This window comes from Sturnira hondurensis, unplaced genomic scaffold, assembly GCF_014824575.4.
Source record: "Sturnira hondurensis isolate 20B ecotype Veracruz unplaced genomic scaffold, ASM1482457v3 Scaffold0014584, whole genome shotgun sequence".
NCBI lineage: Eukaryota > Metazoa > Chordata > Mammalia > Chiroptera > Phyllostomidae > Sturnira > Sturnira hondurensis.
The window spans coordinates 678353-693200 of NW_028087215.1; the positions used below are offsets into that span (position 1 = coordinate 678353).

Sequence of the window (14848 nt, forward strand, 5' to 3'; positions counted from 1 at the left end):
TAACACTGCACACCCACTAAATGGCTAAAATTAGAAAGACTGATAGTACCAGATGTTGCCAAGGATGTGGAGCAACCAGAACTCACTCATGGTTGATGGGTGTATAAGTAGTACAGCCATTTTAGGAAGAAGGTTGGGTATAAACAAACATACCCAGAAATTCTACTACTAGGTGGAACCTGTGAGCAATGAAAATATATTTCTACAAGAATGTTCATAGCAACTTTATTCAAAATTCAAGAACTAGTAGCCCTGGCTGGTGTAGCTCAGTGGATTGAGCGTGGGCCTGTGAACCAGACAATCGAGGTTCGATTACCAGTCAGGGCACATGCCTGGGTTGCACGCCAGTTCCCGGCAGGGGCCAGTTCCCGGCAGGGGCCATTTCCCAGCAGGGGATGCACAAGAAGCAACCATACATTGATGTTACTCTTCCTTTCTCCTTCCCTTCCCCTCTAAAGATAAATAAATAAAATAAAATAAATTCAAGAACTAGAAATGGCAAAGTTATTCATCAGTTGGAGAATAGATAAGCTGTCCCATATTCCTTTAATTGAATGGTACAAGTACACACAAATGACTATCAAACACTGCGATTTCATGTATGTGAAGACCTAGGTAGAGGAAATTAATCTGTGGGTGGAGTTGACTTGGCAGGGGCATGAAGAAATAACAGGGATTTAAATTACATTAGGTTTATGAATGTTTCAATATTCAGTGAATGTGCTTTTAAGTTTTGAGCAATTATTTTTTCACCTAAAAAATCTTATCTAAAATTTCACCTAAATAAAACAAGTACATAAGAGTCTAGTTAATGATATACATATCTGTGTATTTAAAGAAAATTGCAGATGTCTACAATTTACTTTGAGATGGAATGCATTGAAAAATGATGGATTAAAAATGATGGGGAAATATGAAAAAATATAATATTGTAGAATCTAGGCAACCAGTATATGTAAATTTTTAAAACAAAATGATGGGAAAAGATAAGTGTTAGCTGTACTCCAAGTTTTGTTATAAATATTTGTTTTTCTTATTTTTTTAAGATTTATTTCATTACTTTTAGAGAGAGGGGAAAGGAGGGAGAAAAAGAGGGAGAGAAACATCGACGTATGAGAGAAACATCAATTGCAACTGGAGACCTGGCCCACAACCCAGGCTGTGCCCTGACTGGGAATCAAATCTATGACTTTTCAGTTTCTGGGATAATACCCAATCCATTAAACCACACCATTTGTAGCTAAAGTTTTTTATAAAAGTATTTTAGCCCTGGCTGGTGCTCACAATTGAGTGCTGGCCTGCAAACCAAAGGTTTGCTGTTTCTATTCCCTGTCAGGGCACAAGCCTGGGTCGCGGGCCCAGGTCCCTGGTGGGGAACAAGAGGCAACCACACATTGATGTTCTTCCTCTTTCTCCCTCCCTTCCCACTCTCTAAAAGATAAATAAAATCTTTATTAAAAAAGCATTTTGAAGACATTCACTTGTTCAAATAAAAAATTGTATTTTATTTTACCACTGTATAGTGAAATAGCACAAATACTATTTCCAAAATACCATTGTAAAGCAGCAAGTGGAGGCCAGATCTTTCATGAACACACTGCCAGTTCAACTTCTTGCTATCATCTGAGGCTGAGTTTGTGCAAAAGATGAGACTTTCCCTTCCTTTGTTATATAAAAGAAATAAAAAATATATATCTTGCAAATGGTCTCACTGTAAGAAGAAAACATGTTTTCCTTTTTTCTCTCCAGGTGGTGGAGCTGTTACTAGCTCGAGGGGCAAACAAAGAGCACAGGAATGTTTCTGATTACACACCTCTAAGCCTGGCTGCTTCTGGTGGCTATGTGAACATTATCAAAATATTACTAAATGCAGGAGCTGAAATTAATTCCAGGCAAGTTTTATTCACTTTTAAAAGCTCAAGAGTGTTATGTTAAAATGATATTTGTAGAACAATTATCTTTTTAAATGCTATCTTTCAGAAATACCTTCATTACAAATTTAGAATCCAATTTGTTAGAGATTTGTTAGATTTAATTGTATTTAAAACTGTTGGCAGAACTTGAAAAACTATCAATTACTGTATTTATTACGGCACTAAAAGTAAACACATCTTTCCTAAGAGCTTTTATTAAGCAAGTATGTACTTTAAAAATGGATGTTTATCTTAATCATAGTCTAATAATTTAATAATCATTTTTCAGCACTTATCATTATTTTGAATGAGATGCAGAAAGTATTCTAGTTCTGGGTGGTAAAATATTCCCAATGGAGTGTTCGTATTATCTAAAATACTTACTATGGCTGAGAATAATGATTATTTTAAATAATCTTGCAAGATAAATAACCTTAAATCATATCCTGAAATCCAATTCTGTAATGCCGTCTAATTTTTCTGGGGTATTTAAAATATATATTTCCCTTTTGTTCTCCTCATATCTCCACCCCCAGAACTGGTAGCAAATTGGGCATTTCTCCTCTGATGTTAGCAGCTATGAATGGGCATACAGCAGCAGTTAAACTCCTGTTAGACATGGGCTCTGACATAAATGCTCAAATAGAAACCAATCGGAACACTGCCCTTACCTTAGCCTGCTTCCAAGGAAGAACTGAAGTGGTTAGTCTTCTGCTTGATAGAAAAGCAAATGTGGAACACAGAGCGAAGGTAAGAAAAAGTTTGAGATTTATACATGGATTTATTGGTGTGATAATTAAGGTATAGAGTAACAATATGCTAAATATGGTCTTAGTATTTTCTAGTAACATTTTCTTATTAAACTGTATGTATTTAATCAGAAGTCACTTTCTGTGACTCTTTCAAGCATTAACTCTTTTTTTTAAAAGATTTTTATTATCTTTTGAGGGGAAGGGAAGGAGAGAAGGAGAGAAACATCAATGTGTGATTGCCTCTCGTGAGTCCCCTGCTGGAATCTGGTCTGCAACCCAGTCATGTGCCCTGATTGGGAATCGAACTGCGATCCTCTGATTTGCAGGCCTGCGCTCAATCCACTGAGCTACGCCAGCCAGGGCCCTCAAGCATTAACTCTTGAAAATGCCTCAACAATAAATTTTATAGATAATAATGACATTAGGATTATCCACTAGAAAATATGTATTCTATGAAAGAGAAGACAGGGAACTGTCATTAAGTGCCAGTTACATGCTAACTGCCTACATCTTATAGGTAATTTTTTTTTGTTTTTACAACAAATTGATATTAGGTAGAGTTGTCTTTTAATAGATCACACTATAACTCAGAGCTAGCAAGTGTCAGTGTTGAAATTTAGTTGCAAGTCTTTGAAACACCTATACCATATTGCTCCCCCAAATTGTTGTTCTTTAACATTTTAGCTTTTTCCTTTCTCTTACATGTTATTTTTATTTTTCACTGAACCTAGACGGGACTCACACCACTAATGGAAGCTGCCTCTGGTGGATATGCAGAGGTGGGCCGAGTACTTTTGGATAAAGGTGCTGATGTTAATGCTCCTCCAGTGCCCTCCTCGAGAGATACAGCTTTAACCATAGCAGCAGATAAAGGGCATTATAAATTCTGTGAGCTTCTCATTGGCAGGTATGATGTTAACACACCTTTCGTATGTGACCATGGTATCAACTAGTCATTACTGTTCTCTCTGGGCAAATATTTTTTGCCCAGTTTGTACTATTAAAAAGTCAAACATGACCATTTTTATAAATTACATGTTTTACTTATTAAACCTACCTCTGTTAATTTTCCACCCATCTAGAGCTATGCTACATTGTTGGATTTATTTTAACACAATCTAGAAATACTTTTCTCCCTTTCTCGTGTGTGTGTGTGTACCTTTTGAAAATACTATGATAAGCTGTCTGAACATCCAGCTATTGCCATCCATATTCACATCTCCCACAGATTTTGAGTTTTCCAAAGAGTACCACTTCAGGTTCTAAAAGTCTGGCAATAATTTAAGTCTTCATTGTTGATTTTGTGTGTGTGTGTTCTTTATAGTAATTCGGACTTTAAATGACAAGTTCTTAGATAAGATCCAGGATAGTTTCTGTTGTCAGTCACTTAGAAGTTGCCTGTCAGTTTTCCAAAGGTACTTGCCTGTTTAATTGGATTTTCTGAAGACCTTTGGATGATGTTCTAAACAGTAGTAATTAGTAGTAGTAGCTATTAACAACTACTGTTATTCTCTATGAGTCTCATCTGTTATGATGCCTACTGAGATTTAGACCTGCATGTTATTCTGAAGCTAAAACAAAGGCAGGAATACTAATAATCTGAAATAGATGCAGTTGTCTCTAGGATACTGTTTAGTTAACTTGGATTATGATATTAGCAGGATATACTTTCACTTTTCACTAAATAGAATTTTATATTTTCCCAGGATTTAAAACTCAAAATTATACTGTCATTATTTTTAAATTAAAAAGCAATTAGTGCTGTATGGTTAATTTTTAATTCAGTGGCTTTTAATTCGACAACTGGAAATTCTTTGTAATGTTATTTTGAGAGAAAAATGTATTTTAGTCCTTCAATATTAAATAGTATTTTCGTGATTTCACCAGTAACTTTATTGATTTCCATAATATTAAACAGATTTTATCTTTACAGAATATTTTCATAAGTTAATGGTTGAATTGTATTGTCAGCTGAATCATTCTATTTTATTTTAAACAGTGATACCTGTTGTCATTCATTTAGGGGAGCTCACATTGACGTACGAAACAAGAAGGGGAACACTCCATTGTGGCTAGCTGCGAATGGTGGACACCTTGACGTGGTTCAGTTATTGGTGCAAGCAGGTGCAGATGTGGATGCAGCGGATAACCGCAAGATAACTCCTCTTATGGCAGCGTTTAGAAAGGTGGGCGTCTTTTATCCTCAGGCACATGAGGATTTTTCATTAGGCTATGAAGTGCATAGTTTAGTGATCACTGAGGACTCATTCTAGGATTTAACAGAGTGATGGAAGCACTCCAATGGCAGGTACAGGTATCACAGAAAGCTATTAATATAACCCATATTGAACATAAAAGCTAAACATTTAAAAACTTGTTCCTAGTAGTATTTTAGAATCTAGTTATCGTCTTAATCTTTCATAAAATGTACATCGAATTAAGAGTAACTATTCAATAATTAGTTGTTTGTTTATGTTTTCTTGTAGTAGCACAAGAAATAAAATTTTAACTTCTATTGACTTTTATATATTTACTTTTAAAAAATATTTATTTATTTTCAGAGAGGGAAAGGGAGAAAGAGTGAGAGAAACATCCATGTGTAATTGCCTCTCACACACCCCATACTTGGGATCCGGTCCACAACCCAGGCATGTGCCCTGACTGGGAATCAAACCTGTGACCCCTCAGTTCGCAGTCTGGTGTTCAGTTCACTGAGCCACACCAACCAGGGCATGTGTTCAGTTTTTATTAATGCTCAACAGTGTTTGCATCACCATTGTTCTCATTTTTTTTACTTTGAAATCTTATTTAGAAATTTTTTTTTGTTGTTTAGTTACAGTTGTCCCCATTTTTCCCCCCATTACTTTCCCCTACTCTACTCACCCCCCACCTCCCACATTCAGTTCTCCTCCCCAATTGTCCATGACCATGGGTCCTTTATACATGTTACTTGACTTGACCTTTCCCCCCCCCCCCATCATCCCCCTCCCCTCCTCCCCTCTGATTACTGTCAGTTTGTTCTTTATTTCCATGTCTCTGGCTCTACTTTAAATTGATTTTTTTATAATCAACTTTAATTACCAAGGAAAAAGGAATTAAATGAAAACCCAGCCACCAGTATTTAAAACTACTGAAAATCAAGTGTACTAATTCAGAAATGGAAATAAATTTTGTGAAAGCAAGAGAAACTTTTTTGCTCTTTCTATACTGCATAGCATAGAGCTGCATGTAAGTAATTTAATGATTTGGTTGATCTCTGAAATGCAGTTTCAGTTTGTTACTGGGAAAATGAGATTAATGTTTTGGGGATTATAATTGTGGGTTTTGTCATTCTGAGACATGTAGGTAAAATCCCTTGTATATTTCAAATTATTTTGTTGTATTGAAAATCTTTAGAAATTGCGAGAAGTCATCTTTTTTTTTTTTTTTTTGCTTACTATTCTCTTTGATCGCACTCTGCCCTGGGTATTACAGACTAGCCACTGACTCTCTTTCCTCAGCAGTCAAACTTGACCGCATTTTGCTGTGTGTAATGTACACCCACGTTTTTGTGAGCATTATACACAGTGTTACTATGCCCATGGTATGTGACTATTATACATATAGTGTATAATATACACTATTATAACACACATCCTTATTTTTCTCTTCAAAATTTGGTCCAAAAAAAGTGCATTATACATGGCAAAATATGGTATTCTTTGTCACTGGTTACTTGCAAGCTAGTGTATCATTATTAAGTTAATCTTCCTAACCACTCCACTATGTTAGTATCATCTTCAAGAAACTTCCTGTCTTCTCAGTCTCTGGAATACTTTGAAATCCACTGTTAGTTTGTTACTCAAAACTACCGCACTCAAATGCTCTAAGAGCTCATCTCCCAGTATGAGTCCCTAATATAGAAGGCCTTCTTGCTTGGTCTGTTCTTTGTCCTTGTGTCTCACGTAATCTTTGTTTTCATCTCAGGAATGCCCACACCCCTCCTAACTTTTTCATATTTATTCATTTTTGGAAATAGTTCATTCTTTAAAAAGATTTTATTTATTTGTTTATTTTTAGAGAGCCGGGGAGAGAGGGAGAGAAATACCAATGTGTGAGAGAAATATCAATTGGTTGAATCTCACATGCCCCCAGTTGGGGACCTGTCCTGCAACCCAGGCATGTGCCCTGACTGGGAATCGAACCAGCGAGCGACCTTTCAGTTTGCAGGCTGGTGTTCAGTCTACTGAGCCACACCAGCCAAGGCTGGATGTAGTTTGAATCTCCCCTTTGATGAAACCTATTCCTGTCCTATTTGAGTTCACATTGTGATATCTAATCCCCTAAAAGTTGAAATTTTACAATTTGTTAATATGTTCTTCATTCAGTTTGACAAGTACATATCTTTGTACTCCTCTAATGTCTAACATGCGTATATCTTATCTTTCCAAATAGACTTAGCCATTTAAGTACAGTGCTTATCTTTTATACTCTTGTATTCATCCTGTTATTTATTTTTTTAGTACCTACCATGTACAACTGGGATATTACATTATACTCAGTGCAGCAGCTGTTTTTTTAAAATGTGTGATTTAATTAGGGAAGCAAGGCCCACACACAAATTCAGGTAGATGTGGGTTGTCCCATATAAATAATTAAATACTATAGAAGTGTTGGCAGGATATCAAAACATGGTACAAGTGACATTTGAGCTATTAATTAAAAGATAAAGGATAGTTTTAAAAGGGATAGATGAAAAAGAATAGATGCAATTGAGGAAATGTACTAAATATAAACAGCTGTTTTTCTAGACTGGCTAATTTATAGGTGTTGTGACAAAGCAATAGGGTGGATTAAAGAAAGTGGAAAGCCTTTTAAATGCTGAACTTGATAAAAACTGAAGATTTTGAACTTAGATGGTGAACTGTTACAGTGAATAATATCATCATAGTTCATGCTTTGGGAAAAGTGTTTTTTATTTATTTCACACTATCTAGTATAGTGCCATGCATTCAGTTTTTATCTGAAAGAAAGAACAAAATTGTTATTTCTACTCTTTTAGTGCTTGGAATTGAATGGTTTGAATAGAAATAAGAGGTGGCTCATTTCTACTGAATTAGCGGGGGGGCGGGGCGGGGGGAGGTGAGTTCTGGGTGGGATTTTTTGTTTTGTTTTGTTTTTTTTGGCATGTCCCTATTTCTTCAAACTCATTTTTGGGTTTTGTTTTGTTCACAGTGATATAGATTTTAAGTCAGGTTATTCTGTAACCTATTTTTGGAGAGTGGGATGAGAAAGAACAATGTAGATTAGAACCAAAGTCTCTTTCATTTACAGTGCAAAATATTTCCAATTAAGTCTCTGTTTTATAGCACTAATGCCAAAAGAATCTTAGTTAAGTCAGACTGTAGAATTACTGAATTCTGTTAGGATCTGTTTTAAATCTGACAATATCTATTTTTTAGGGTCATGTGAAGGTGGTGCGCTATTTAGTCAAAGAAGTCAATCAGTTTCCATCAGATTCTGAATGCATGAGATACATAGCAACCATCACTGATAAGGTAATAAATTGATCAGATTCACCCTACTATATGAGCTAGGGATATCATGTGCTTTGATATACATATATCTCACACTAAGAAAAAATCTTAGTTTGAGCAGTAATGTGTGGTATATAGCAAGTTTCCTTTATCTAGTATTGGGGAATGGAGTATGCTATTTAAGAGACTCAGGATTATTTACATATGTAATGAAACAGTAAATATTTTCTATGATAGGTTTACCTTTATCTTTTTAAATAGTACTAAACTAATTTAATTTTATGAGAAAACTAAACAATCTAAAGCAAATGTTATTATTCATTAGTGCTATATATGTTTATAATCTATATATGTTTATCCAGACTGATAATATATTTCAAAAGAAGCCCAGAGAATATTTTTAGTGCCTAAACAAAAATGAATGTAGTACTTTTAATCATGGGAAGAAAACTTTAATGTCTTCGATATAATATAAAACAGTTGGAGTAACTGTTAGCTTAAGAATGAACTGATTATGATTTTTGCAGAAAAGTAGGAAAGATAGATTATATTCCCATTAGAAATCTAAGTGAGATCTTCCTTCTGTGGCATTTTGATTTTGAGTTTGTAAGACATGCTCCACAAACCTAAGGAAGTCAACAAACATAAAAAAATATCTTACATTTTCTCAGCAGGTGTTATACGATAGTAAGCAACTTTTCCCCATAGGGTTTTTTTTTAATCTTCACCCAAGGATATGTCTATTGAATTTAGATAGGAAGGGGGTGGGGATGGGTGAGGAGAGAGATGAGAGAGAAACAGTGATCGGGTGCCTCCCATACATCGAACCTGCAGCCTTTTGGTGGATAGGGTGGTGCTGCGACTGAGCCACCTGGCCAGAGCCCGGTAGGCTTTATCGAATGTCAGTAAGTCACTGTCTTGCCTGCCACCAGATTACTCTAATGATAATTAACATTCCTGGACACCCCTAGGCTTTTTTGAAGATTAAAAGTAAGCATTTTTGTCTTAATGGGGAAATAACCTTTTCCTGTCAAAACAGTGTCCTATCACAGAGAATGAAATCAGTAAGAAAAATAGGTAATACCTGTGTCTGTATTTTTTATGTGTGATTCTCGCACATGAAGTTGTAGCAATAAAGCCTAAATATGTGACAGTTCTTGTCAGGTATTCAAAAATTGTTAAATCTTTTTTTGACATTGATTGTTTTTCCCCTTAAACCCTTTCATTAACCAGCTGACATCAATTCTTACCATTCTGTTTGCTGTGTGATTTCTTATATTCAGATTATAGGAGTAAATAACTTTAGGTTCCAAAGTTCCAGTCAAATTAATATTTTGAAGAAAAGTAGAAGCTCTTTGCTTTTATATTTTTAAAAATATGTTTTTATTTTCTTTTTTGCCTTACCACTGATCTTGTAGTTTATGTTTGTTTATTCAAGTACCTTATATCTTCATGTTTTTAGGAATCTCTCTAAACGTGAACTGTTTTTTTGAGGCTGGAAACATCTTTTGTATTTTAGGAGATGCTGAAGAAGTGTCATCTTTGTATGGAATCAATAGTACAAGCCAAAGATAGACAGGCTGCTGAAGCAAACAAAAATGCCAGCATTTTATTAGAGGAGTTAGACTTGGAGAAGGTAATGATAACGTTTACATGTAAAAATATATACTTTTTTCCTTCCTGCTCCCCCAGCATTTGTAATCTATTCTTTTTTGTTTTGTTTCATTTTGTTGTTGGTTTTGCTTGAAATTATATACATAAATTTCTCTCTAAATTTGGCTCAAGCATTAGAAATAATTATGAGTATTTAAATATCATTAAAATAATTTTCTTTGTAATCGAATTAACAAAATTTGATTATAGGAATTGCATTGATCTGAAAGTGAGAAAACCTACCCCCTAGTGCTCAATGGTAGTCTTATCTCAGCTGATGAGCTCTTAATCCCCATCCAAATCTATACATAGTTGCTCTTAGGCCTTGTAATTTGTTGACAACACTTTACTAGAAGGACCAAATATTCTACTGAGGTATAACCACCTAGTAAAATTCCACCACTTGGTGGGATGTTTAATAAGTACATTTTTTAAATGGATGGATTCTCTTGTACTTTTCCTTTTCAGGCAGACTATAGCACTTTCATCTGTTCTCAAGGGGAGTAACATACACCAAACAAAGTTCAGTTTGGGTTGTCCCATAGCTGCTTTCTTACTCCCCTTCCTGTGACTCACTGTGTCTTCAAGTGAGTAATAAAAATAGTAATCAGGCAGGAAAAGAGTCGGTTAGCTTTGAGTATTGTGGAATACATATTCTATCATATTTTATTACCTATAAGAAGGTTAAAATGCTGTAAAATTTAACATATACAGTTAAAATTTGTTAAGGATATAATGATAATTATCATACAACCTTTTGTATTTGAGTCAGGTCCATTTCTTACCATTATACTTGTTGACTTTGTTAAGCTATCTATTATTTCATTTTTCATCTTGCATAAGCATTTTATTCTAATTTAAATGTGAAAATATACTGCTATTTTCTGGAAAATGTATTTAATAGTGGAGATTCTTCCTTTAAAAATTTCTGACGTTCTGATCAAGCAAAATTAGCTTCTTTGGCCATTTTGAATTATATTTTAAAGGAATGCATTGAGAGCACTTACTGTTATAAACAGTATAGCTGTTACTTTACCTATTTTCACATTTGTTTTCACCTGATATTTACTTAATGCCTAATAAATACCAGGTAATAAAATAGGGTCAAATATGCTAGAATACGTATTATTTAGTCTTCACATTAAAAATATTATTACCTTCATATTACAGGTGGAGAAGTTGGCTAACTTGGCAGAGTTAGGTTAGGATTTGAACCAGTTTTTTTTTTTTAATTGTAAATTTCCTGGTACCTTCCCTTCCCTTAATTGAAGTTAACCTACCTCTCAGTTCTTTATTCCTAAAGTATTATGACATCCTGATTTTTAATTACTCTCTTATTTTTAAAATGTTAGCATTTCTAAGTAATAGTTATTTGATTGTTTATTTTGCATTTTTATGAACCTGAAAAAACATGTGTTCTATAGCTGAACATAGATATCATTATTAAGTAAAATCTTTATTTTCTCACAACTCTGGTGTTTATAAATTACATTAAATACATAAAATCAATTGCACACCTGTGAATTACAAAGTAGGGAGCACTTTTTAGGAGATACTCTATTAAAGAGGTCTGTTCTCAATCCACTTCATTGATTCTTTTTTTAGTACAATAATGTGTTCAGTTTAAACTGTGGAATATGCAAAAATAACAAGAAATACAATGTCATCATTGTGAGTTAACTAAAGTTATAAACCTTGTATGGCTACCATACACCATACAATTACCTGTGAAGCCTGTTAAGACCTTAACATGGTGTGTCCACCCACTCTATTCCTTACACCTCTCTCATCTTATTGTTTTAATTTTTTCTTTTGGTCACTTTGCTCCATCCATACTGATCATCCTTTCTTTGCTCTTGCTGTGCCTTTTCTCTTGAAGTCCCATGCAGATGCCCCATATTTTATTCTCTCTTCTGCAAACACTCTTCCTATTCTTCTTCCCTTATTTATTTTTACTTTCTAACATTCTAAATACTATATTTTATTCAGTTATTTATCTCTTCTTTCCACTCTTAATACTTGCCTTTCCCTCTCTCAGTAACTGATGGATATTGTCAGTTGATAGTGATTTAAATAAGTGCAGAATATACTCCATAATAAGTTTATATTTTGGTCCTTTTATTTTTATAGGGTAAGCCTATTCACTTGGGCCCATATGTTTCAAATTTGATACTTTCAGAATACTTATCTTAACTACCATCAGCAATATGAGTGTCAGCGAGTGACTTGAATTCTTGCCAATATTTCTTACCTTGATGTTCATGGTTTCAAGAACCTCAGATTTAAAGCAAGTCAAATGGAGCTTTCAAATGTCATTAGTCATTTTTTCATGATATTTAAACTCATAAAAGTGATAAGTAATTTTAAATTATACATTAATTAGACATAAGTGGATTGTTCCACATGCATTGATACTTTATAAACAATTTTCAATTGGGGTGGTGCATAGATAGAATTCTAAACTATAGAGGAAGTTCTGTAATTTCAGTGTTTCTCTTTGAAAAATTACCAGATTGGGATCTGATAGGGTTTTTTTAGTTATGATTTGCATCTAGGAAAATACACTTTTTTTTTGCCTTTTGAGAGATGGCACGTTCAGGTTCCACCATTTCTGATTTAGAAACATCACTGGGGTTGGTTTTGTGTCTGGTCTAAATTGCTGTTCTACCTGGGAAACTTACTGCTTATATAAAAATGCTTTTTGGTCAGCCTAATTTGAAAATGTTGGTTAATAGGATTGCCACAACTGCTGCTGAGAATACTTCCCCTTGTATTTATCAGATTCATTCATTCCCTTATCACTCACTCTTCAGTAAACGTGTACTTACTGAGGATTTACTGTGAGGTAGAGTCTCTGCTCTGGAGCAGTTTATCTGGTCAAACCAAGGAACTTCCAGTCAATTCCTTTTTCACTTAGGGCATTAACAGCTGGATTATGTTCTTGGTGGTTAGAACCGTTAGTGCATATTGTTGGTTTGCATTTTTGAAAAGCTTCACCTTCTACTTTACTACTTATGCTCTTCCTGCCTTTTTTCTTTGTGTTCATCACATTTTAGGAAGCACTGTAAACATTCCAGACGGGTATTTTCAGTTGAGGTATTTTTGTCGTCACCGCAGTCTCAATTTTGTATATTTAATTCTCTGATTAAATTTTCTATTTTTTTCAGCTTTACTCCGTTTAGAATTCTACCTCCAACAGTCCTGGCAACACTCTGCTTACCAATAAAGTATAGGATCCATTTAGTTTTCCACCCTTCACTGTTCCATACTCTTTTCTTTCTCCTCATTTTCATTTGTATCCTAGTAACTAAAAAAATCAACCTCAGTGACTAATTTTACTTTAAACGTGTGACAATAAATTGTGTATTTCTCTAGTTTAATCCATTCTCCCAGCCACGTACCACCACCATTTAATACTTTCTCCTTTAGCCTCCGATGTCTCCTTCAACCTCAGTTGATCACCTAGCATTCAACATCATTGTCGCCAAGACTTTTCCCACCTCATCTACCCACCTGCCAATCTCCATACCCTCAGACTTTCTATCAGTTACTAAATAAACTTTTTGTAACCATTCGTGAACTAGATCCCATCTGGTCTCCCTTACTCAAAACACTGCTGTAACAATTCTCTTTTCTTCTGTATTGTTTATCCCCCTCTCCTGGATTATTCTCATCATCATACACATTTATTTCTCCCATTTAAAACTTTTTTTGATTCTTCCAACCCCCACTCTCCCGTTTTCAGCTACAGACCCATTTCTTTACCATCCTTTGCATCAGTCCCCTTGTCCATTTTGCCTAACTCCAACTCTTTTTCTTGAATGTACTGCTTCCAGGTTCTCATTCCCACTCTTACTCCACCAGAACTGTACTTTGATGGTCTCTGATGACTTTGATGTAGCTAAATCCAATGATAAGTTCTCTATCCTTATTGTGATAAGCCTAATAACACCTGACGCACTCTCTTCACTTGGCCTTCGTTACACTACATGCTTTTAGTTTTTCTCCGACCTCTTCTGTGTCTATTTTGCTAGTTCCTCCTTGTCTCCTCTCTTAATTGGTGAGGCCCTTAGTTCATTACGTGATATACTTCTTTATCCACTGGTCATCATCCTGCTTTAATTTAGCTTTAAATATAATACCAGCTAATCCCAAATTTATATTAGCCCAGATACCTTCCCTAAATACCAGTGTCTTATACCCAGCTTGCTGCTCAACATGTCCATTTGGATACCTAACTAGACATCTCATACTTGTGACCCAATGTGAATTCCAGGTCTTCACCCATCCCAAACCCTCAACCCTCTCTCATAATTGTTCAGGGTAAAACCTTGAAGTCCTTGATTCCTCTCTATCCTCCAGTGTGTTGGGAAAATCTTGTTTCCTTTGTCCTAGAACTATGCTTAGAATCTTAATTACCTTTGATCACCTCTCACCCTGGTCAAAGTTGTTAATATCATCTCTTAGATGTATTACCCCAGTAGTTACTTAACTAATCTCCCTGATTCCACTATTGCTCTCTATTCTGTTTAGCACTACAGTGATTCTCTTACATTATTTAAACCAGTCAGTCTTCTGCTCAAAACCCTCAGAATAAAAATATAAAGTCTTAAAAATGCCCTGCCAGGTAAACAAGATACCCCATGCTCTTGATAGTCATTTTCTATAGTGAGCTACACTAGTATACTTGAACATTGCAGGGCCACCTGCAAATGCTTATGTACTGGCTCTTTTCTTTGTGTGAAATACTTCATATCTTTTAGATGTTTGCTTAAAACTTCACTTTCATGAGGTTTACACAGATCACCCAGTTAAAAATCAAAACCCTTTATCTGTATGTACACACTTATCTTCCCCTGCTCTTGTATTCCTGTTTGACAATGTGCATAACACCTTTTTAAAAACTGTATACAGTTGGCAGGTTTTGAATATATAAATTTAGGTGCTGTGGGTCAAACATATTTGTTGGGGGAAATGTTATGTTGTTGCTCACCTGTGCTTGTAGGTAGGCCTA

General features: G+C 35.0%; 1 protein-coding gene across 5 annotated transcripts in view; it reads left to right on the plus strand.

Moving 5' to 3' along the window:
* The window catches only part of ANKRD17 (ankyrin repeat domain 17), a 156349-nt gene that overhangs the window by 109231 nt on the left and 32270 nt on the right, over nucleotides 1-14848 (plus strand). For all 5 annotated transcript variants that reach the window (XM_037063434.1, XM_037063435.1, XM_037063437.1 and 2 more), the window contains 6 exons: nucleotides 1750-1892; nucleotides 2450-2663; nucleotides 3397-3572; nucleotides 4689-4851; nucleotides 8107-8202; nucleotides 9701-9817. In XM_037063434.1, coding sequence (XP_036919329.1) covers nucleotides 1750-1892; nucleotides 2450-2663; nucleotides 3397-3572; nucleotides 4689-4851; nucleotides 8107-8202; nucleotides 9701-9817 — 909 coding nt within the window. The remainder of the gene's footprint in view (nucleotides 1-1749; nucleotides 1893-2449; nucleotides 2664-3396; nucleotides 3573-4688; nucleotides 4852-8106; nucleotides 8203-9700; nucleotides 9818-14848) is intronic.